Here is a 25,203-nt window from a genome sequence, read left to right as displayed (position 1 = left end):
AGGCTATGGGGTTCCACGTTCAGAAACTGATGATCAGGGAATTAGCAGGATCACACATTAAACTACAAACAGATCAAAAAATATGTAACAGAATCTATAAAAACTGAGAAGCGTAGGTGTCCAGGGTACAAGCAGTCCAACAACATGCAGTGGAGCCAACAGATAGCAGACTTCTCCCGAGGTAAATCACTCAAGCTCACACCTTTAACACCAGAGAGGATGTGGACCTAAGAAAGGACCTGGAGTTGACACAAGGAAAGGTACTTGGTCCATAGCTCCCATAACATATTGTGGAAACTGTGGTATGAGGAAGAGACTGATGATGACCCTGAGTTAGATGCCCAGGTACACAGCATTCTACAACAGTAGAAGCAGGCTCAAATTGTGCCACAGCTGTCTAATGATAGCATGGAGAAGCACAGAGTTTGTATAGGAAAAAAGTATTGGAGAATGAAAACAAAATATAGGAGTTATCTAAATCAGGACAGGTCATTGACTAGTTTGAAAAAATAAACAGATTATGCAAGAGTTTTGAATCCAAAGCATTGAGTTGTATCATAGAATGGCAAAAAAATAAAAATACTATGCCAAAGGCATAGAAACTATTTTAAGTAGTAGAAGAACATTTTCAGGGTTGGGGATTTAGCTCAGTGGTAGAGTGCTTGCCTAGCAAGCACAAGGTCCTGGGTTCGGTCCCCAGCTCTGAAAAAAAGAAGAAGAAAAAAAAAGAAGAACATCTTCAAACATAGAGAAGTAGATGTTCATAGATGCTCAAGAAGCATATAGAAGATGAAATATGCCTAGAAATGAAACTACCCATAGCATTTTATATTAAAACACTAAAAAGGCTGAAGGAAAAGCTATTAGGAAAACGTATTTAAAGCTGCAAAAAAGTAAGGGTAAGTCACTTCTTAATGTAGTTCCATAGAGTAATATCTAATTCAGCAATAGACACTTTTTTGAAATTATTTTATTAGATATATTTTCTTTACTTACATTTCAAATGTTATTCCCCTTCCCGGTTTCCTGTCCATAAGCCCCGATCCCCTTCCCTCTGCTCCCCCATACATCCTCCTTACTGCACCCCCTTCAGTTTCCCCCACCCTGGGGGTCCAACTTTGGCAGGACCAAGGGCTTCCCCTTCCACTGGTGTCCCAACAAAGCTATTCTCTGCTACATATGCAGTTGGAGCCTTGGGTCAGTCCACGTATAGTCTTTTGGTAGTGGCTTAGTCCCTGGAAGCTCTGGTTGGTTGGAATTGTTGTTTTTATCGGGTTGCAAGTTCCTTCCGCACTTCCAATTCTTCCTCTAATTCCCCCCAAGTGGGTCCCATTTTCAGTTCGATGGTTTGATGCTAGCATTGACCTCTGTATTGGACACGCTCTGGATGTGTCTCTCAGGAGAGATCTATATCCGGTCCCTTTCAGCGTGCATTTTTTAGCTTCATCAATCTTATCTAGTTTTGGTGGCTGTATATATATGGGCCACATGTGGGGCAGGCTCTGAATGGGCATTCCTTGAGTCACTGCTCTAAACTTTTCCCCCTCCTATGGATATATTTTCCTCCTTTTAAGAAGGAGTGAGAACATTCCCATTTTGGTCACCCTTCTTCTTGAGTTTCTTGTGGTCTGCAGATTGCATCTTGGGTAATTCGAGCTTTTTTGGCTAGTATACACCTATCAATGAGTGCATACCATGTGTGTTTTTCTGTGATTGGGTTACCTCACTCAGGATGGTATTTTCCATTTGCCTATGAAATTCATGAAGTCATTGTTTTTGATAGCTGAGTAGTACTCCATTGTATAGATGTACCACATTTTCTGTATCCATTCCTTTGTTGAAGGGCATCTGGGTTCTTTCCAGCTTCTGGCTATTATAAATAAGGCTGCTATGAACATAGTGGAGCATGTGGCTTTGTTGTATGTTGGAGCATCTTTTGGGTATATGCCCAGGAGTAGTATAGCTGGGTCCTCAGGTAGTGGTATGTCCAATTTTCTGAGGATCCTTCAGACTAATTTCCAGAATGGTTGTACCAGTCTGTAATCCCACCAACAATGGAGGAGTGTTCTTCTTTCTCCACATCCTTGCTAGTATCTGCTGTCACCTGAGTTTTTTATCTCACCCATCCTGACTGGTGTGACGTGGAATTTCAGGGTTGTTTTGATTTGCATTTTCCTGATGACTAAGGATGTTGAACATTTCTTTAGGTGCTTTTTGGCCATTTGATAATACTCAGCTTAGAAGGTTTTGTTTAACTCTGTACCCAATGTTTTAATACGGTTATTTGGCTCTCTGCAGTTAACTTTTTGAGTTCTTTGTATATTTTGGATATTAGTCCTTTATCACATGTAGGGTTGGTAAAGATCTTTCCCCAATCTGTCGATTGACATTTTGTCCTAATGATAGTGTCTTTTGCCTTACAGAAGTTTTGCAGTATGTAAGCTTTATGAGGTCCCATTTTTTGATTCTAGATCTTAGAGCATAAGCTACTGCTGTTTTGTTCAGGATATTTTCCCCAGTGCCCATGTGTAAAAGACTATTCCCCATTTATTCTTCTATTAGTTTGAGTGTATCTGGTTTGATGTGGAAGTCCTTGATCCACTTGGACTTAAGCTTTGTACAGGGTGATAAGAATGGATCAATCTGCATTTTTCTACATGCTGACCTCCAGTTGAACCAGCACCATTTGCTGAAAATGTTATCTTTTTTCCTTTGAATGGTTTTGGCTCCTTTGTCAAAAATCAAGTGACCATAGGTGTGTGGGTTCATTCTGGGTCTTCAATTCTTTTACACTGTCTATCTGTCTGTCTCTGTACCAATACCATCCAGTTTTTAATCACTATTGCTCTGTAATACTGCTTGAAGTCAGGGATGGTGAGTCCCGCAGAAGTTCTTTTAGTGTTGAGTATAGTTTTCACTATCCTAGTTTCTTTTATTCCAAATGAATGTGCAAATTGCTTTTTCTATCTCTATAAAGAATTGAGTAGGAATTTTGATGAAGATTTCATTGAATCTGTGGATTGCTTTTGGCAAAATGTCCATCTTTACTATATTAATCCTGCCAATCCATGAGCATAGATCTTTCTACCTGCTGAGATCTTCCTCAATTTCTTTCTTCAGAGACTTGAAGGTCTTGTCATACAGAACTTTCATTTGCTTGGTTAAAGTCACACCAAGATATTTTATATTATTTGGGACTATTGTGAAGGGTGTCATTTCCTTAATTTCTTTCTCAACCAATTTATCCTTTGAGTAGAGGAAGGCTACTGATTAGTTTCTGTTAATTTTATACCCCAACATTGTGCTGAAGTTGTTTATCAGGTTAAGTAGATCTCTGGTGGAAATTTTGGAGTTACTTAAGTACACTATTATATTATCTGCAAATAGTGATATTTTGATTTCTTCCCTTCCAATTTGTATCCATTTGACCTCTGTTTGCTGTCTGATTGCTCTGGCTAGGATTTCGAGTTCTATATTGAATAAATAGGGAGAGAGTGGGCACCCTTGTCTAGTCCCTGATTTTAGTGGGATTGGTTCAAGTTTCTCTACATTTAATTTGATGTTAGCTACTGGTTTGCTGTACATTGATTTTACTATGTTTAGTATGGGCCTTGAATTCCTGATCTTTCCAGGACTTTTATCATGAAATGGTTTGAATTTTGTCAAACATTTTCTCAGCATCTAATGAAATGATCGTCTGGTTCTTATCTTTGTGTTTGTTTATATAGTGGATTATATTGATGGATTTTCATATATTAAATCATCCCTTCATGCCTGGGATGAAGCCTACTTGATCATGATGGATGATCATTTCGATGTGTTCTTGGATTCAGTTTGCAAGAATTTTATTGAGTATTTTTGCATTTGCATCAATATTAATAAGGGAAATTCTTTCTTTGTTGGATCTTTTTGTGGTTTTGGTATAAGAGTAATTGTGGCTTCATAGAAGGAATTTGGTAGTGCTCTGTCTGTTTCTATTTTGTGGAATAGTTTGGACAGTATTGGTATGAGGTCTTCTATGAAGGTCTGGTAGGTAGAATTCTGCACTAAACCCATCGGGTCCTTTTTTTTGTTGTTTTTTGAGAGAGAATTTTAATAAATGCTTCTATTCCTTTATGAGTTTTGCGGTTGTTTAGATGGTTTATTTGTTCATGATTTAACTTTGGTACCTGGTATCTGTCTAGAAAACTGTCCAGATTTTCCAGTTTTGTTGAATATAGGCTTTTGTAGTAGGATTTGATGATTTTTTTTAATTTCTTCAGATTCTGTTGTTATGTCTCTGTTTTCATTTCTGATTTTGTTAATTTGGGTACACTCTCTGTGACCTCTGCTTAGTCTGGCTAAGGGTTTATCTATCTTGTTGATTTTCTTAAAGAACCAGCTCCTGCTTTTTTTTATTCTTTGTATAGTCCTTTTCGTTTCTACTTGGTTGATTTCAGCCCTGATTTTGATAATTTCCTGATCTACTCCTCTTGTGTTCATTTATTTCTTTTTGTTCTAGATCTTTTAGGTGTGCTGTCAAGCTGCTTGATATATGCTCTCCTGTTTCATTTTGCAGGCATTCAGAGCTATGAATTTTCTTGTTAGTACTGTTTTCATTGTGTCCCAAAAGTTTGGGAATGATGTATCTTCATTTTCATTAAATATTAAGAAGTCTTTAATTTCTTTCTTTATTTCTTCCTTGACCAAGTTGTCATTGAGTAGAGCATTGTTCAACTTCCATGTATGTGTGGACTTTCTGTCATTATTGTTGTTATTGAAGACCAGTCTTTGGGCATGGTTATCTGATAGGATGCATGGGATTATTTCTATCTTCCTGTATCTGTTGAGGCCTGTTTCCTGACCTATTATATGGCCAATTTTGGAGAAGGTTCCATGAGGTGCTGAGAAGAAGTTATATCCTTTTGATTTAGGATGGAATGTTCTCAAAATATCTGTTAAATCAATTTGGTCCATATCTTCTGTTAGTTTCTCTATGTCTCTGTTTAATTTCTGTTTCCATGATCTGTCCATTGATGAGAGTGGGGTGTTGAAATCTCCTACTATTATTGTGTGAGGTGCAATGTGTGCTTTGAGCTTTAGTAAGGTTTCTTTTATGAATGTAGGTTCCCTTGCATTTGGAGCATAGATATTTAGGATTGAGAGTTCATCTTGGTGGATTTCTCCTTTGATGAATATGAAGTGTCCATCCTTATCTTTTTTAATGACGTTTGGCTGAAAGTCTATTTTATTTGATAGTACAATGGCAACTCCAGCTTGTTTCTTCATGCCATTTGCTTGTAAAGTTGTTTTCCAGCCATTTACTCTATGGTAATATCTGTCTTTGTCTCTGAGGTATGCTTCCTGCATGCAGCAAAATGCTGAGTACTCTTTATGTATCCAGTCTGTGAGTCTATGTCTTTTTATTGGGGAATTGAGTCCATTGATGTTGAGAGATATTAAGGGATAGTGATTGTTGCTTCCTGTTATTTTCATTGTTAGAGGTGAAATTATGTTTATTTGTCTCTCGCTTGGTTTCGTTGCAAGGAAATTTTATTCTGTAATAGAAACTTTTAAAGACAGAAGAAATAGAATGATTGTCCTCAAGTTCTGATATACCAAACTTCTAAGCTAGAGAATTATACCCAACAAAACTATCTACTAATTTATGGCTTTACATCTAGTAATAATTTGATGAAAAGATTATAAAACCCTATACAAAATCATAACAGGAAAAGTTACATGTAATGAAATTAGAAGGGGTAAACTATGATAGCAAAGAAGTCAGTGAACCTTGGAAGATTCTAAAACAAAGCCTTAAAATTTTTACTTCTCTAAAACAAATGATGTAATGATATGGATGAATGACTTACTTGCTGCACATGAGAAACCAAAATTAAACCAGGATAAATAATCTGAAAAGATGCATAAGTAATAATGATATTAAAATAGTAATGAAAACTCTATATGAATGTACACACACACGCATGCACACACACGAGAGTGGGAACATGTACACACACACATGATAGGGAAGAGGCAGAGAACAGAGAGACACAGAAAATGAGAGTCAGAGAAAAGTCTAATAAAATAAAAATAAAGAAAATACTTGAGAATAAAGCTAGTCAATAAAATAAGATAAAATAAGAGTAAAATAAATTTGAGGTTTGTTGTATAGGAAGGAATTCATGCCTAATATAGACTAGCTTAAGACCATACCTTGGAAGGTCATGGCCCAGGAAACTTATTACTATTGCTTTGCTAAACAGACATTTCAATTGCCTTCAAAACAGAAAACTGAGCAGAGAAAGGTTTAAGCAGGGAGGTATTATGGGAAGGAAGAAATGTAGAAGCTGAGAAAAGAGTTAACCAAAATGATGGTCTACAAAGTATGTGTACAGAAACATGGTGCTTTACAATTTCACCTAAAATACAAAATTAGAGGGATAGTTAAACATGTGTCACATGAAAGGAGAGAGGAGATCACACTAGGGGTTTAAGTATAGATGGGGCAAATAAGATAATAAAGAGAAGGATACAGGGTCAATCATGTAAAGTTAGGGATATATAATAGCACATGGAAATCTACTGGTTCGTATATAAATTAAAATATCTTTTAGTTAAAAAATAAAAAAAGCTTGAAAGGAAATACTTGCACTGGTGTACAATGCACTCCCAAAAGACCTGACTTACAAAATGAAAATCGCACTTCTGGGGAGTTGGTTACCTCCTCACAGTTACTGTTCAGGCAACTCTCAGATGTTCCCTAAACAGCATACACTATTGATAATTGTTCTCAGTTGCCTGACATAATTAGTAAATTTAAGGTATGAAGACGCTGCTGAAAACAACACATATTTTTTGGATTACTAGACATAAAGAAATGAATTTTGAACTGAAACAGCAAATGTCATCTCTTTTGGATCATTGTTCTAATGCCAGAGGGCTCTGTGCAAGACAGACTGAAAAAAAAGGAAAGAATTCAATAATATGACTTAGCTATGTGCCCTGCATGATATAATACTGACCTACCTAACAGGATGTACTCACTGATGCAGAATCAGAACTGTTAGGGAGGCAACAAACTGCATTCTGGTTAAATTGGAGGCTTGTTGTATAGGTGGGAATTCATGCTTCGTATGGTAGACACATCAAAAGTCCATAACTGGAAAGGTCATGGCCCAGGACATTTATTTCTCTTGTTTCGCTAAACAGACATGGCAAGATGTCTCCAGAGCACTTACATTTATACCTACAGTTTGGTGCTGCCCTCACCATGGTTGACAAAGCTTTGTTTGGCAGTGGCTCTTATTAATGCAGAGACTCATGCACAGTCAGAGCACTGAGAATGAGTGACTATGAGTGCAACAATGAAATATTTATATCCACTTTCCCCTCGCTCAGGATACAGGAAATATTGTGAGAGAAGGGTAGAAAGAACTGAAAAGCAGGAGAACAGTATAGTGATGTGAAATATCTCCTGGATACGGTATACCTGCGGCACTCATGAACCTCCACCAGTTGTCATTACCTGCAGAATGAGCCTTTCAAACTAGCATCATTGATGGGGAGAGTTGCTCAGAAGGCAGGTATGCCAGGCTTTTGTCAACTGATGGCAGTTGGAGCAGAGATAGTCATTTTCTTTGGGAATGGGGTCACTGATAGGTGGTCCATTCTCTATTGGATGGTTAGTACACCTATGCACAGACTAGCAGGACTACAAAGAGTACATAATAGTGAAGGAGGCATTGTTGGGGAATGTCTTCAGGAAGCACTGAAAGACAGTAGTGAAGGGTGAACATGATCAAAATACTTGTACTAAATTCTCAAAGAGTAAGTAACGCTATTTTTAAAATTAACATTTTGGGGGGCTGAAGAGATGGTTTAGTGGTTTAGAGTACTGACTGCTCTTCCAGAGGTCCTGCGTTCAATTCCTAGCAACAATATGGTAGCTCACAACCATCTCTAATGGGATCAGTTGCCTTCTTCTGGTATGTCTGAAAATATCTACAGTATATGCATATCCATAAAATAAACAAATAAATCTTTTTAAAAATGTTAATATTTGTGTGTAAAATAATCTCTGTATCTCTGACTTGTTCTGTTGCATACATAACCACACTCACTCATGCAAGTATGTTATTTCTTCCAAAAATGATAGCCTGAGTTGAAACATTTTGGGTAGCTTCTGTCTCCAACTTTTGACCTTTAGTTTACTAATTTGTTTAACAAGAAATTGTCAGAAGCTGTGAACAGTGGTTACATCTAATACATATGCATTACTTGAAGAACTCATTATGATAAAAGGAAAGGAAGAGGCATCATCCAAGACAGCATTGGCTAAAGGAGAATGAATTGCATTTGAGATTGACATGTTCAACCTCTAACAGCAGAAATTCCAATACTAGAGCCCATCATAACTCACATGCTAGATTTTAAAACAAAGTGCTTTTAAATAAATGAAGCAAAGATTAGAGTAAATAATAACTACAGGGGAAAGACTGAGTATTATCTTAAAATGTATTGTGTAATGTATAATTTTAAAGTATAAAAATTAATAATATGCTTAGAACAAGCCACTAGCAAATCAAAGAATAGTTTAAACTAAAATATTATGTAAGAAACATTCTGTAAGACTATTCCAAGCTCACCAAGCCTAATGTCCATCTCCTAAGAACTGAGTGCTTTGAAAACTCCATCAGGCTTCTCTTTGTTTTTGTTTTAACATTTAAGATATACTTTATTTTTATTAGTTATTTATTTATGTTTCTTTTTTATTGGATTTTTTGATTTACCTTTCAAGTGTTATCTCCTTTCCTGAGGTCCCATTCATAAACCTTCTATCCCTTCCCCCCCTCCCTTCTTCTATAAGGGTGTTTCCCCTCCCCAATCACCCATTCCTTCCCGCCTCCCCTCCCTGGCATACCCCTACACTGTATTGGGCAGGATCCAGCCTTGTCAGTCCTCCCATTGGTGCCCAACTAGACCATCCTCTGCTATATATGAAGCTGGAGCCATGGGTCGCTCAGCTCCTTAGGTAATCTTTGGTTGGTGGTTTAGTCCCTGGAGGGTCTGGTTCATTGATATTGCTGTTTTTTTCCTATGGGATTGCAAATCCCTTCAGTTCCTTCATTCTTTCCCCTAACTCTTTTAGCCATTTCAACACCAGAAACAGTCACCTTCACGATAGTCAAGCACCTGGTAAAATGAGAACTCCTTAGGAAGGCCTTGTTGATCATCTAGCTAATGGTAGTAAATCATTCTTCCATAGCACTGTGCTTTGTTGAATGTAATGTATATCATTCTCCACAGATTTATAGTCCACGTGGTTTATAGAATATTTAGTTTCTAAAAGGATAAGAGACACTAATTTATTTCCTCTCTACTTGGCCAGAATATAAGTAAGCACTTTGAGAATTCATCTCTAATCTCATTTTGTCTTATGATGCAACCCCCATTTCATCCATCAATGATAATCATTTATGTGGTTTTATATAAATCTAACCTAAATAAACATTGATTTTTAAATTTAATTCACTTGGTAGCTTGAAAACAATAAATAATAAATTAACATTTCAAAGATCAAAACATTTTTTAAAACAAATCAAATGTATACCTCAGACTATGAATGAATACAGTTGTACTATGTCACACCGATAACTTCCTTCTCTTTAACACATGGATGAAAACTGGTGAACAGAGGCATCTTGTAATGGTTATTTCTTTATCTTTGACAGTCACATGGTCTTTCACTTATTATTACTATAATACATGTTTGAAAATGCAAAATAGAACATGTGGTACTTTTAATTTAGCTTCCAATTCCATTTATATAAAATACAACAGAGAAATAGGTATATATGCCACAAAAGTTTTCAACTGTTCCAAATCCAGTTACTTGGGAGGTTTTTATTTTGACTTTTTTCCAAATGACCTATTGTCTGCCTGAGTTCTATCCCAAAGGATTTCCATTCAGTATATTCAGGGTAGGGTCAACCATTTTATTTTTAACAACCTCCCTAAGGGCCTCTGATTCACAGTGTTTTTGGAGACTGTTTCAAATATCTTAAAGTATATTTAGATACAAAAATATTTAGAATTTAATGATTGTTTCCTTAGTATAATCTGCAGTTGGCTGGCAATCATTGGGTAGCTATAATGATTCAGCCAAGTCCTTTAGAGACTACCCTGTATTATTGTTTCCATGTGTACTCTGCTCGATTCTCCATCCTACTGTAAGTTGCATAAGACAAGCTCCTTACCACTTCTGAGTCCATGGAGAGTGAACCTGGTCCCCTCTGCTTACAAAGTCCACACCAGGATGATGGACCATTAGTATTTACCTCCCTGTGAGTGAGGGCTTTTTCTTACTGGTATCAATCCACTTGTTATTAGAAAGTATTAAGTATTACAGCCAACTTTGGGTACAAATAGAATTTCTATTATTGCCCTTCTGTTTCTCTTATACACAAGTATAGAGCACAGTGGTTATCATAATGCAAACTCCAAATAACACTACTTAGTATATTCATTCTTGGGAAAGTAACTAATCGACATTTATTTTTCCAGTTTCAGTTTTTTTTTTAAATTTTATCACATTGTTCATAATTTCAGTGTGTAGAAAATAGGTTTTGTTCAATATCTAGTTATAACCTTTGAACATGCTCCAATTTAGGCTTTGGTAACCTTTATCTGCTTTCTAAAGTAGAACATAATAGCAAATTAACAGACTGAACATTGCTTTGAGTTCTTAATGCATACATCTTATTTTCTACAAAAGAAAGACCAAGCCCTCGGAGTTGTTTTGAAAACTTGTCTCCCCAAATCCAAATCTGTATTTAATGTTTAATTAAAGCCTATCACCCAGTCTAAAATTCTTCACCTATCTGTCCCTTCAAACTTTTGATTATTTTAAGAATCTTAGTAAGCATAAATCGCCTCTTACATTACTATAACCACATGATAACTGTCATGCATTAAATGCAGTCTCCGGCTTTTCTAATGAATTCTATTGCAGCAGGCTTACCTCCACCCCACCGCAGGCATCTTGCTAGGTCATTGCCCGTCCCAAGAGGCAGGATAGCAACTGGAGGGTGCTTGACTACATTGGCCTTTTCTGTGGGATGAGCCAATGGAAATAATATTTTAACTCAAACTCATCAACATTGACAAACAAAGAAACTTACATTAAATAATTTCATGAAGTTCTTTTAAGCCTTCACAAGTTGAATTTTATAAACACAACTACAAATGGCAGGGTTTTCTGCTGTGCTAACTGATATATTAGATAAATATGTAGCACTCTTAAGGCAGTAATAAGTCCTTTCTAATTCATACAACAAGAAAACTTTTTAAATATCTTGAATGAACTCAAAATTTGCCTTGTATGTATGTTCATGACTGTCTGGTGTGTGTGTGTGTGTGTGTGTGTGTGTGTGTGTGTGTGTGTGTGTACGCATTTCTGTGTTTGTGCATGTGCCTCTGTGGTGTGTATGTTTGCCTCTTTTTTACATAGCAATAAATATTAACAGTTAAATAGGTAGGTTATGTAAATTTCTTTTGCAACATCAATTCCATGGACAGTTTAACATAATTGTTGACAGTTGAACTATGACAGTGAATGACTGTTAGGAATGCTGTTTAACTCTTCTTATTCATAGTACTTCAATATTTCAAGGCAAATGAACAATGCTTTCCTATTGGATGACCTGAAAAGATCAGGTTTGTTCACTTACTGTTTATTTAGCTTGACCTTTAAGCCACAAAGTCCTTTAGGTTCCAAACAGTATAGATTTGTCACCAAAGTTCTGTATGATTTTATTTGAATCATCACATGTCAGAAGGAAACTCAAGAATGTATTTTTCTCTTTTTTTCCTAAGTTCATTTCAGTGTGTGGGTATCTCTATGTTTGTGTGAATGTGTGTGTGTGGGGGGGTATGTCTATGTTTGTATTTGTGTGAGTGTGTGTAATTCTGTTTGTGTAATTGTATGTGTATGAATCAGTTGATGAGATAACTCATGGATAACAGTACAATACCATTAAATGTGGGGCATACAACAAGCCAAAAATTACAGTCTTCACTTTAAAATCCTTTTACATGTTTAACTACTTATATACTTGCTCAGTAATTTTTATAATTCTAGAATTTTAGCATTTTCACAGGAATCATTTATAAATATTTTATATCTTTTATTAGGATGCCAATAACAGAATTTTCAATGACTATTTTCATAAACTAGTAGTAGATTGACATTATTAGATTAAGAGGGGAAGTGTTCATGAGACTGTGTACTTTGTTTGACTAATGGCACTTAGGCAACTGGGGAGGGGAGCCCAGGCTGGGACTAATGCCTGCCACTCCCACCATGACATTTTCAATTTGAAATGTTTTTCAGTGCTAGCAAGACAGAATGTTCTGATCTTCATTTCTTTATAAGGAAAAAAAAGAAAGAAATTCTGTCAATTTGTTTGAATTAATACTTCTTTTGAAAGGACCTGTATCAAACAGAAATTACTCAATTCAAAGACTAAAAGTTTTTTAAAGTAAATATTTGTTTAAAATGTACCAGCTTCTAAATACCAATTCCTTCTATTTTTTTAAACTACTAATAAGTTCCAAGAAGGGGTACATCTGAAAAGAAAAACACAAAAATATTAAACACTCAAATTCATCAACTGTTAGATACTTATAGATACCTGATAGACAGAAAGATTGATAAAAAGAGCAAGAGCAGAACATAGGGTTAAACACAAGTCTTCATTACCTATGCAGTCCAAAATCCAGCCCACAGTCCCATCTCCACCGCATGCTAACACTCTGAAGTCAGGGACATCGCGAAAAAAATGTAACCTGAAAAAGAAGTATTTGATGGCACATTTTTTACATTTAGGACATTTAGGAGAACTTCCTCATTTTTTTTTATTTTTAGCCTATTCTCTAATAACTTGTATGTTTAACTTACGAAATGTTTACTTTAAATTTTCATTGGTACCTTACATATCACTCAAATACATGTTTGTGGATATACATTTTTTTTTTATTAACTTGAGTATTTCTTATATACATTTCGAGTGTTATTCCCTTTCCCGGTTTCCGGGCAAACATCCCCCTCCCCCCTCCCCTTCCTTATGGGTGTTCCCCTCCCAACCCTCCCACCATTGCCGCCCTCCCCCCATAGACTAGTTCACTGGGGGTTCAGTCTTAGCAGGACCCAGGGCTTCCCCTTCCACTGGTGCTCTTACTAGGATATTCATTGCTACCTATGGGGTCAGAGTCCAGGGTCAGTCCATGTATAGTCTTTAGGTAGTGGCTTAGTCCCTGGAAGCTCTGGTTGCTTGGCATTGTTGTACTTTTGGGGTCTCGAGCCCCTTCAAGCTCTTCCAGTTCTTTCTCTGATTCCTTCAATAGGGGACCTATTCTCAGTTCAGTGGTTTGCTGCTGGCATTCGCCTCTGTATTTGCTGTATTCTGGCTGTGTCTCTCAGGAGCGATCTACATCCGGCTCCTGTTGGTCTGCACTTCTTTGCTTCATCCATCTAGTCCAATTGGGTGGCTGTATATGTATGGGCCAAATGTGGGACAGGCTCTGAATGGGTGTTCCTTCAGTCTCTGTTTTAATCTTTGCCTCTCCCTTCCCTGCCAAGGGTATTCTTTTTCCTCATTTAAAGAAGGAGTGAAGCATTCACATTTTGATCATCCGTCTTGAGTTTCGTTTGTTCTAGGGATCTAGGGTAATTCAAGCATTTGGGCTAATAGCCACTTATCAATGAGTGCATACCATGTATGTCTTTCTGTGATTGGGTTAGTTCACTCAGGTGGATATACATTTATATATGTTAAAATTTATATATTCTGGGTTCCGTAAAGAATATAATTTTTATAAACAGCCAAATTCAAAATATATAATATTAAATTATAACACTCATTTTTATATCCTCCCAGATATAATGAAAACACACATAATCCACACTAGCATAGGCTATATAATTTCTTTAACAAGTATTGTCAATCAGCCATTGTTTTGAAAAACAATATTTAGATATGATTACCATGTCAGTCAGTATAATGTGTTCAACACTTTTTATTCTGCACTGCACAGAAAAATTGTATAGCCTGCCGTTAGGATTCTAGCTTTCAGAATTTCCTTATGACTTTCAACTGGCCAATACAGAAGGCAAACTTCACCTTGTCATTTGACCTGGTGAACAGCATTTATTACCCATGAGTGCTCAAGCTTAATTGCGGGGTCAGATGTGCTAAATGCCCACTGTTCCTGCTGCCACTGCATGCGGTGTGCTCATTAACACAACCTACCTCTAGGAAGTCACAGAGGCAAGTAATGTATCCAGTCATACAGGCTTACATGCTATTTTGTAGCAAATAAAGAATAAAGAAAGTAAGCAGAGCAGAAGGTAGTGTACTCTCCTCTTTGTATCAGTATTAGGAACAATATGGCATGGACTCATCCAAGTCATTTTTCTCTATATCTATTCTTTGATATTCACATGTATGTATCCTATATATTTTATTTACTTTAGAATTTTATGAGAAAGGGAGGGGGAGGAAGAAGAGACAGACAAAGAGAGACAGAAAGAGTCAGAGAGACTACATGGTGTGATGGAAGAGAAGGCTAGAAAAGCTAGGGCTACTATTAGACACAGTTTGAGTAGAAAAATATGGATGCTGAGAACCAAGCTCTGGTCCCCTAGAAAGGCAGCAGGTACCGTTAAATCCCCTCATTCCTACTAAGTTCATTCTAAAAATGAGGTTTTTGTTTTGGTAATTTATTTTAACAAACCTAGAGGTTTTGTTAAATTTCTTTTAAACACTTTAAGTTTCTGAAATTTCTGAAAGATGTGTCATAGTCTCACTACAGTCAGGTAAAATGAATTCTTTAAGAACTCCTTTATTTATGAAAATCTCTATGAATTCTACATGGAATCATGTTGTATGGTAGTTGTCACATTAGATATGAGTGAATGGACTCCAACATTAAATAATTTGCCTTTATGACCATTTATACTATATCTGGTATTTCATCATTGTAGGCAGGAGAAGTGGTTCAGTGAGAACATTACTTTCTTGGCATGTGTGAGCTTCTGAGTTCAGTCCCCAATAACATGAATATTAAAAGCTTTTTACTACTAAAAATTATTATTGTAGTTACTATCTGAATCACATTAGTGTGAAAATCTGCATGTGAGTGAGGCTACTTTAGGGTACAATGTATGCTACTTTCATTGTACATTTCCTTTATTGCTTTTAATGAGTCAATTTCCAGAGTCAATAAGAGTGTCCAATTCCTTGAACGCCTTGAACAGTAAGTACATTTTAATATTTCAACATGACATCAAGAGCAAAAACACACGACTTTGATTGTGTGTGTGTGTGTGTGTGTGTGTGTGTGTGTGTGTTCATAATCTAATGTCTCTGTTTAGAACAAAGTTGAGATGTACCACATTTTCTGTATCCATTCCTCTGTTGAAGGGCATCTGGCTTCTTTCCAGCTTCTAGCTATTATAAATAAGGCTGCTATGAACATAGTGGAGCACGTGTCTTTTTTATATGTTGGGGCATCTTTTGGGTACATGTCCAAGAGAGGTATAGCTAGGTCCTCAGGTAGTTCAATGACCAATTTTCTGAGGAACCTCCAGACTGATTTCCAGAATGGTTGTACAAGTCTGCAATCCCACCAACAATGGAGGAGTGTTCCTCTTTCTCCGCATCCTCGCCAGCATCTGCTGTCACCTGAGTTTTTGATGTTAGCCATTCTCACTGGTGTGAGGTGAAATCTCAGGGTTGTTTTGATTTGCATTTCCCTTATGACTAAAGATGTTGAACATTTCTTTAGGTGTTTCTCAGTCATTCGGCATTCCTCAGCTGTGAATTCTTTGTTTAGCTCTGAACCCCATTTTTAATAGGGTTATTTGTCTCCCTGCGGTCTAACTTCTTGAGTTCTTTGCATATTTTGGATATAAGCCTTCTATCTGTTGTAGGATTGGTAAAGATCTTTTCCCAATCTGTTGATTGCCATTTTGTCCTAACCACAGTGTCCTTTGCCTTACATAACATAGTTGAGCATTTCCATAGGGTTTTGTTGTGACAAGTGACATTTTCGCTGAACAGTATAATCCAGACCTTGAATCTCTTCAACTGAGTGTCTGCTAATATTATTTAATAATAATTTTAAATATTCTGAGCAATATTTTTATTTAAATTAAAGTCCTTTAAAAGATATTTTTCACAGCTATGTAAATAATATACAGTTATATTTGAAAATGCATAATATTTAACCGAACACACAATCTGTTAATAAAATCCATGGATAGTTAGTGTGATTGTCACTCATTTTCTTGGGTAACATATATATATATATATATATATAACATAAATATATAACATATATTTAACCTCTATTATACATGTTACTAATATTTTCTTCCATTCTTACACCATTTGATATACTTATGTTATACGTAATGACAGAAATGGCTATAAACCATTCTGCCATTTTAGCAAAACATCTCTGACAACCTGGATATTCCCCTGTTCTTTTCTCCCTATAATTCTTCTTCAGCAACAGTTAGCACCTTTGAATACTGGGATGTCATGTGTATGCTTAAATCTTCATTCTGCATCTTCTCCTCCCCAGCATTGGTGCTGATTTCCATCAATGTTGTTGCCCTAGAAATTTCTATGTGTAACTGTCACATTCTTTCTACTGGTGAATGAATTTTCAACTATGTGAATATGTTTTTCAAATCCTTTCCAACAGGCACTGGGATGGTAGATTCATATTATCATAAAGATGCTTCTGTATGTGTTGCCTAATATTATGAGCATTTGATTCTTGTGGGTTGGTAAATGTTCTTAATTTGACTTGATTTTAGTCACTTTTTTGCATATTTTCAGAAATACTTTATGAATCAAAGATTCCTCTTACTCAAATAACCATTGAGATGTATATTAGCCAAAAAAGCTTGTAATTCCCACAATACAACTCACAGACCATATGAAACCCAAGAAGGAGGAAGTCCAAAGTGTGGCTGCTTCATTCCTACTCAGAAGGGGAAGAAAATAATCATGGGAGGGACAATAAGTAAGGGATCTGGGAGGGAGAGAGGAGGGAGAGAGGAAAAGGAAGCAGGATCAGGTGTGGGAAGAGTTGGGGGAGAAGTACAGAGGATCAGGAAATTGAACGAAGGTGTGTAGCAGTTGGGATCGAGAACTGGGGATACCCACTAGAAAGTCCCAGATGACAGGGACCCAAGAGTTCCCCATGATAACATTAGTTGAAATATCCAATAAAAGGGAGAAAGAACCTGTAGAGACCATAGCCAGAGGTTAGGCATGATCCATGGTTGAGGGATATGGGCACCCACCCATTGAAAGAATATTAATCCAGAATTCCTCCTGTCAGAAGGAAATGAAGGGACACAGAGTGGAGTAGAGACTGAAGGAAAGGCCATCAAGAGACTGCCCCACCTGGGGATCCATCCAATCTGCAGACACCAAACCCAGACACAATTGCTGATGCCAAGAAGTGTTGACAGGGGCTGTCCCGTGAGATCCTGTGCCAGAGCCTAAGCAATACAGATGTGGATACATGCTGCCAACCATCAGACTAAGTGCAGGGACCCCAATGAAGGAGTTAGGGGAAGGACTGAAGGAGCTGAAGGGGTTTGCAACCCCATAGGAAGAACAACAAAATTAACCAATTGATTCCTCAGAGTCCCAGGGATTAAACCACCAACCCAAAAGTGCACATGGAGGAATCTATGGTTCTAACTGCATTTGGCAGAACAATTGATGGGAGGGGAGCCCCTTGGTCCTGTGTAGGCTCCATGACCCAGAGTAGGGGAATGTTAGGGTACTGAGGTGAGAGAGGTGAATGGGTGGGGGAGTACCCTCATATAAACAGAGGATACAGGGGAGGGGATGGGGCTTTAACTTGGAAGGGGAATAGCATTTGAAATGTAAATAAATACAGTAACCAATAAAAGAAAATATTGAAAATGTGCTTTGTAATTGTTTGTAACTCAGCTTTTTTCAGTTAGAGTTCTCTAGCAGGTCATGGCCCTCATCTATATTTGCAAAATCTTTACAGGCTAAAAGTCTCTGAAAGCATGACAGCATAAGCAGGTATTCTCTGCAGTGATGTCTAACCAACCAAACTCCCCTCACCACTATTCTTCGACTCCATGGCGCTATGCCAGATGTACTTCAGGTTTCTTAAAATTGTCACCATTGGTTCGTCAGCACTTCTCTACCCCAAACACAAATCCCAGGTAACAGTCAGGCCAGCTCACCCTCTTTAAATGGATACTAAATGGATTGAATAATTGGCCTCTGACTAAATTTAGCCTCCACTCAATCCATGAAATTTTCTTTCAGGATTCATTTATTCCTCATTCCACTTAATCACTGAATAGGAGGCTAGAAAAATCATTTAATCCTTATAAATGGGAGGTTCCTTCTGCTTTTCATAAAAGTGGGAGAGTATGCCTTCTTTCCTGGGCTCTTTATATGCAGAAAAATTAAAAACATATACATTATAGTAGCAACAGATTCTCTCTCTCTCTCTCTCTCTCTCTCTCTCTCTCTCTCTCTCCCCCCCCCCCACCCCGTGTGTGTGTGTGTGTGTGTGTGTATTTGTACGTCAGAAAATACTTCTGTATTTCTCCAACTTTCTTACCCACCATGTTGAGGCAAAGGAGTCACAAAGTCAATTTCCTAAAACTTAAAACTCAACTGAGCAGAGAATTCTGCATGAAACAGTGTCCAGTAGACAATTGGGAAGCGTGCTCTGACCAATCAGAAGAGAAGGTGCAGCTATGATATTGAACCAATCCCCGAAATTTGGCAAGATCCCAAAGGCAAATCTCACATTTTCTTTCACCCAAGACAGCAATCATGAGTACCTGCTTCCTATTCCTCCTCTCAGGGGTAATGGATGAGGGAATGACGAGGTTCTAGAGGAATGCCACTCTGGAAAGTTTAGGGGTCTGTGCCACTCTTTCATCTTATGAGGAAATTATCTTATTTTTACCTGAGATTATTTAGTTTATTTTGTGCATATTTTTTAAAAGTTAAAAGTTCAAATAGAAGTTTTAGTCAATTTCAAGTATCTTACACTATCACTGTTTCCCCTGGAGAACCTGTCTGCGATCGTTACATTTGCATTATCTTAAGCTAATAAGCAAGTTCAGTGGCCCCATTCCAGATGTTCTTTAGTTGTCTCAAGAGCAAGCCCTGGAGTCCCAGTTACTTAAGAGGACTGCATTCTAGAGATTCCATGTACAACTATCTTCCCATAGTTAACAACACAGTATTGGAATTTAAAACACCCCTGGAAATATAGATCATTTGAGTCTTCCGGACTCAACAAAAAGTATCTGGTGAGATGATGAAACTCACTCTCAGAAACACACTGCTTTTAATTAAGTTCTGAGATGGAATAGATTAAAAAAAAAAACAGAAAGCTCTTACTTCAGTACAGCGGTCACTGCACTATAATGCTAGAGCTGTGTGGACATCAGATTTCTTTAGATTTATTTTGCTTTAGGTTAAAATTTATTATTCAGAAAGCATTAGGCATTGGTATTTATACCTGATGTGCATGTATTAGTCAGACAGACACTGACCATACAGAACAAATGTGTGTATGCTATTAATTAAGCAGGGTTTGCATAAAACATTTTAAAATAATGTTCTTGTATACTAAGAGAGAATCAAACACTTTGACAGACCTAACGACTGTTTTATTACATATGTTTACTTCTTTTTTTTAAAATTTATTTAATACTTAATAATAATTCCTTGGTTTCCGGACAAACATCCCCCTCCCCTCTCCCCTTCCTTATGGTGTTCCCCTCCCAACCCTCCCCCCATTGCCGCCCTCCCCCCAACAGTCTAGTTCATTGGGGGTTCAGTCTTAGCAGGACCCACTGGTGCTCTTACTAGGATATTCATTGCTACCTATGAGGTCAGAGTCCAGGGTCAGTCCATGTATAGTCTTTAGGTAGTGGCTTAGTCCCTGGAAGCTCTGGTTGCTCGGCATTGTTGTACATATGGGGTCTCGAGCCCCTTCAAGCTCTTCCAGTTCTTTCTCTGATTCCTTCACGGGGGTCCTATTCTCAGTTCAGTGGTTTGCTGCTGGCATTCGCCTCTGTATTTGCTGTATTCTGGCTGTGTCTCTCAGGAGCAATCAACATCCGGCTCCTGTCGGTCTGCACTTCTTTGCATCATCCATCTTGTCTAATTGGGTGGCTGTACATGTATGGGCCACATGTAGGGCAGGTTCTGAATGGGTGTTCCTTCAGTCTCTGTTTTAATCTTTGCATCTCTCTCTTCCCTGCCAAGGGCATTCTTGTTCCCCTTTTAAAGAAGGAGTGAAGCATTCACATTTTGATCATCCGTCTTGAGTTTCATTTGTTCTAGGCATCTAGGGTAATTCAAGCATTTGGGCTAATAGCCACTTATCAGTGAGTGCATACCATGTATGTCTTTCTGTGATTGGGTTAGCTCACTCAGGATGATATTTTCCAGTTCCAACCATTTGCCTACGAATTTCATAAAGCCGTTGTTTTTGATTGCTGAGTAATATTCCATTGTGTAGATGTACCACATTTTCTGTATCCATTCCTCTGTTGAAGGGCATCTGGGTTCTTTCCAGCTTCTGGCTATTATAAATAAGGCTGCGATGAACATAGTGGAGCACGTGTCTTTTTTATATGTTGGGGCATCTTTTGGGTATATGCCCAAGAGAGGTATAGCTGGATCCTCAGGCAGTTCAATGTCCAATTTTCTGAGGAACCTCCAGACTGATTTCCAGAATGGTTGTACCAGTTTGCAATCCCACCAACAATGGAGGAGTGTTCCTCTTTCTCTGCATCCTCGCCAGCATCTGCTGTCACCTGAGTTTTTGATGTTAGCCATTCTCACTGGTGTGAGGTGTAATCTCAGGGTTGTTTTGATTTGCATTTGATTATGACTAAAGATGTTGAACATTTCTTTAGGTGTTTCTCAGCCATTCGGCATTCCTCAGCTGTGAATTCTTTGTTTAGCTCTGAACCCCATTTTTTAATAGGGTTATTTGTCTCCCTGCGGTCTAACTTCTTGAGTTCTTTGTATATTTTGGATATAAGGCCTCTATCTGTTGTAGGATTGGTAAAGATCTTTTCCCAATCTGTTGGTTGCCGATTTGTCCTAACCACAGTGTCCTTTGCCTTACAGAAGCTTTGCAGTTTTATGAGATCCCATTTGTCGATTCTTGATCTTAGAGCATAAGCCATTGGTGTTTTGTTCAGGAAATTTTTTCCAGTGCCCATGTGTTCCAGATGCTTCCCTAGTTTTTCTTCTATTAGTTTGAGTGTATCAGGTTTGATGTGGAGGTCCTTGATCCACTTGGACTTAAGCTTTGTACAGGGTGATAAGCACGGATCAATCTGCATTCTTCTACATGTTGACCTCCAGTTGAACCAGCACCATTTGCTGAATATGTTTACTTCTTAACATCTTTAAAGAACTATGAGACCAGAGTATTAAAAATAGCGTGATAGCACCAGATGTCTTGTTTTATCTCCTTCTCTCTAGAAAATAGAGAAACTTCGGAGGTCTGCCTCAGGAAAATTATCAGTTCAGATTTCAGCATTTCACATCATAAGTAGCATACTTCTTATTATTGTTTTCAGTATTATATTCACAATTGCACGTCTGCATTTTCACATTTCTCTTAGAAATCATATTACATAACTTCATAGCTGTTTCAAACATCAGAGTAGATTCCTACTTTCTAATATTATTCTCGTTTTGCAATTGTATTTAGAGTGCACAAGAATGAATGTCAGTTTTTGTGTAGAATCTCACTCTACCTCTCGCTGGCTTGAAACTCACTATATATAGACTAGGTTAGAATTCACTTTGTGATGTAATTCTGATTTAAGCCCCCAAGTACTGTATATACAACTATTAGCCAATGCACTAAGCAAAAAATCCAATTCTGAATAGCATCAGCCTTCTTTACTTACATCCATGTGGCATCTACAAACACCTTCCTCTCATTGATGTTACTAAGCTTCAGTGTGCTTACAGAGTGGATGTAAGAAGTGGTCCAGCCTCCTATATCTTCATTCTATAATTTGTGCAACAAAGTATGGTTACAGGAGAGGTTATTAATTTGCACATTTCCTTTAGACAGTAAGTTCATTATTCCTTGGTATGTCAAAACACTTTTTAATGCAAATGTGAGTTTTAGAAGTGGAGCAGAAAGGCAGAAAGAAGGATAAAGGAGGAAATGAGAAGTACACATGACTATTAAGTCCCGTGAGCCTTGATGTTATCTCATTAAATGTTCGTCTCGGCATAAAATGTAGCCAGTAAACAATAAACTCTTTCAAATGCTCTTCTTGAAAAGTGTACATGATGTATGGTGATGTTTAAAAGTGGCATGAAATTTCTTTTAGTCAATTTTAGTGATTAACAAAAAGTCATGTTTAGTTAAAACATTAGACCTATATAAAACTATGCAAAAGTTCATTCGTATATGAATACATCTTCAGAAACATCTTTTGTTAAACCATAATTTTTACACTAGCTGGGAAATATTCATGAGTATGTGTATGTGTGCCACATGCATGCCTAGTACCTGTGGAAGCCAGATCTACAGATACAGAGAGTTATACATCCAGGGTAGTTGCTGGGAATAAACGCGAGTTCACTGAGAAAGCAGTCAGCATGCAGTACCTGAGCCTTAACTCCAGAGCCATGGAAGTCATTTCATGCTATGGTGCCCTCACTCTAAAACTCCTTTACTGACTGACTAGTTTGTGTTGAAGTTTGGGCTGTCTGTGAGCCCCAAGGCCCTCTTTCCTGACCCTGGTCCCCAACACAGGGAATGTGAACTCAGGTTCTCTCCGTTGTACCCCAATGACTTCACCTACTGAGCCCCCCACCCCGAAGAAAATTAGTCATTTTCAAAGGATATCTTAGTTATAAATATAAGTGTATATTAAGGAATGTGTAACTGATATTATATAAAAATTCTAGATTATTGTTTGGACTATGCTGCATTTGAATTTGTAATGAGTTAGAATTTGTTTTTGTTTTGCTTTGCTTTCAGAAAATAAAAAAGGGCAATTCATATAGACAGAATTATATCAAAGAAGGATGAAAGGTAACTGAACCAAACAGGTAAGGACATCTGTGATAGTTTAGTCATATAATGTATCTGAAAGGGTAAATCCTCCTCTCTTCAGTTCTTCTCTAAACAGTCAGCAGCTTGTCACTTTTACTTGGGGTGGAGGAGGACAGCGTTTCTTGTGGGACACAAGAGGAAGGGTGTTAAGGCCTCTCACAGGAAAATCTGATTGTGAGTCAGTCACAGAGGAATTAGCACAGACCTTGAGTCTAGTTCTTAGAAGGACAGGTTGGTAGCTTGGTGCTTTCACAAGACTTTGCTCAGCCACCAGCATTTCCCATCTCTTCCAGGTTACAACCCCTCTGCCTGCCTCTGGTGAAAGAGGCTCTGGGATATTGCATGGACTCCTAGTGAGCAGAGCTACCCAAGGGAACATTCGTTTTTTCAAGCAGGGACATGTTTTGGTTTACAGCAAATGCAGATTTAGAAAGAGAATCTTTGCTTTGGCAATTTGCCCAAGAGCATGTTCCCTTTTAACCACAAAATAATAAAAACAAAATATAATAAAAAATTAATGCCAAAGCAAAAAAAATTCTAAAAGATACACAAAACAATTTTTCCAGATCCTCCAATAAATGATCTTAGAAGAATTCATCTCAACTTCCCAAACAAAAACCATAGATATGTAATTGTTTTCAAAGTTCAGAATTTCTAATCCTAATCAGTAACAAAAGAGGGATTAATCTATTCAGGCCAGTTTAGTAGATCTGCACAAATGCATAGTTTCATACTACAGTTTTCATGGTTCATAAATATGTCAAGGTTTTATTCTACAGCTACCAGATTTTGAAAGAAAATACATTTAGACTTTCATAGACAAACATATAAACTTACTTCATCGGGGCCAATTAATAAAAACTGTGTATAAGTTTCCTAAAAAGAAAGTTAGTCAAACTTATTATGGGTTTTCAATACCATGTTCAGTTCTATGACTGTAGAATTAAGTTTATGATCATACTATAGAGGCTCCAGTACTGAAGTGCTAATGGTTATTTAAACATCATTGTTTTACAAATATTTTAGAAATCCATATATTTTCCTTAGGAAATGACTCCAAAACTTTAACATCTGCACCCATTCACTTATTTAGCATAGCTGTCTGGATTATATGTCTGTATGCTGCAAAGATATAGTTCTTCTCTTCAAATATGTTATTGGATTTACTGAAGGCAGACAAAAGTTTCAAATAACCAAGAATTTTTGAGAATAGTTAAGATACATTATATAGAGGTGAAGATGTCTTACTGGAAGTGAACACATGAGAATTGAGTGTTAAAATTTAGGAACTATGAAGTGAAATGATTAACCGGTTATTACATAAGACTAAGGGGTTGTGGCTCAGAAATAAAATACACATTAAAAAGGAACAAGGGTATATAACGATACTCGGATTAGTTAAGTGAAAGTCTAGAAATGCTGGAATATTGATGACAATATGATCAGAAGATGACAAAATTATTTGTGCATGTGTATGCTCAAACAGTGCATGCAACCCAATAAATTCACTCTTATTTTAACTAAAAGATAATCAACAGCTTGTTATTATATGGGTGTTACCTTAGCCAACCATTTCAACCAATTCGCAGTACTTTTAAATCTATACAAACTTCACTTTATTAACAAAATTTTTTGCTAAGATGACCTGTTCTACCAAAATCTGATTTCAATTTCTCACCATAGAATCCAATGGTATCTTTAATGCATTTTATTTAAAAGTTTTATATAAGCTTTTATTCAATTTATGATATAACACCATAAGTATCCAGTCATTTACTTACATGTAAAAAAATTTCCAGACCTTGTGACAATAGATTTAAATCATTTGATAGTAAGAATTTCTTTCATTCAATATATACTGTCATTGCTTGAACTTTTTGAAATTCTTCTATCATTGTTCATTCACAGCCCATCAGCACTCCACTAAAACCACAGGAAAAACTTGTAGTGGAAAGCCATATTTGATCTATAGGAAAACTTGATTCACAGAATAATATAAGAAGGGCATTTCCTCATTTTCTGTTGAGA

The 25,203-nt window shown here is 37.1% G+C and overlaps 1 protein-coding gene across 11 annotated transcripts in view; it reads right to left on the bottom strand.

The window, feature by feature from the left end:
* Dgkb (diacylglycerol kinase, beta) overlaps positions 1-25,203 on the bottom strand; it is a 756,364-nt gene that overhangs the window by 423,897 nt on the left and 307,264 nt on the right. For all 11 annotated transcript variants that reach the window (XM_087554410.1, XM_087554412.1, XM_087554415.1 and 8 more), the window contains 2 exon segments: positions 12,746-12,831; positions 11,006-11,095 (listed from right to left, as the gene is read on the bottom strand). In XM_087554410.1, the coding sequence (XP_087410536.1) occupies positions 11,006-11,095; positions 12,746-12,831 (176 nt within the window).

The sequence above is a fragment of the Rattus norvegicus genome, chromosome 6, assembly GCF_021556685.1.
Source record: "Rattus norvegicus strain SHRSP/BbbUtx chromosome 6, alternate assembly SHRSP_T2T, whole genome shotgun sequence".
Taxonomy (NCBI): domain Eukaryota; kingdom Metazoa; phylum Chordata; class Mammalia; order Rodentia; family Muridae; genus Rattus; species Rattus norvegicus.
Note: the sequence above shows the minus strand (reverse complement) of the source record. Positions and strands in the feature narration are given on the sequence as shown.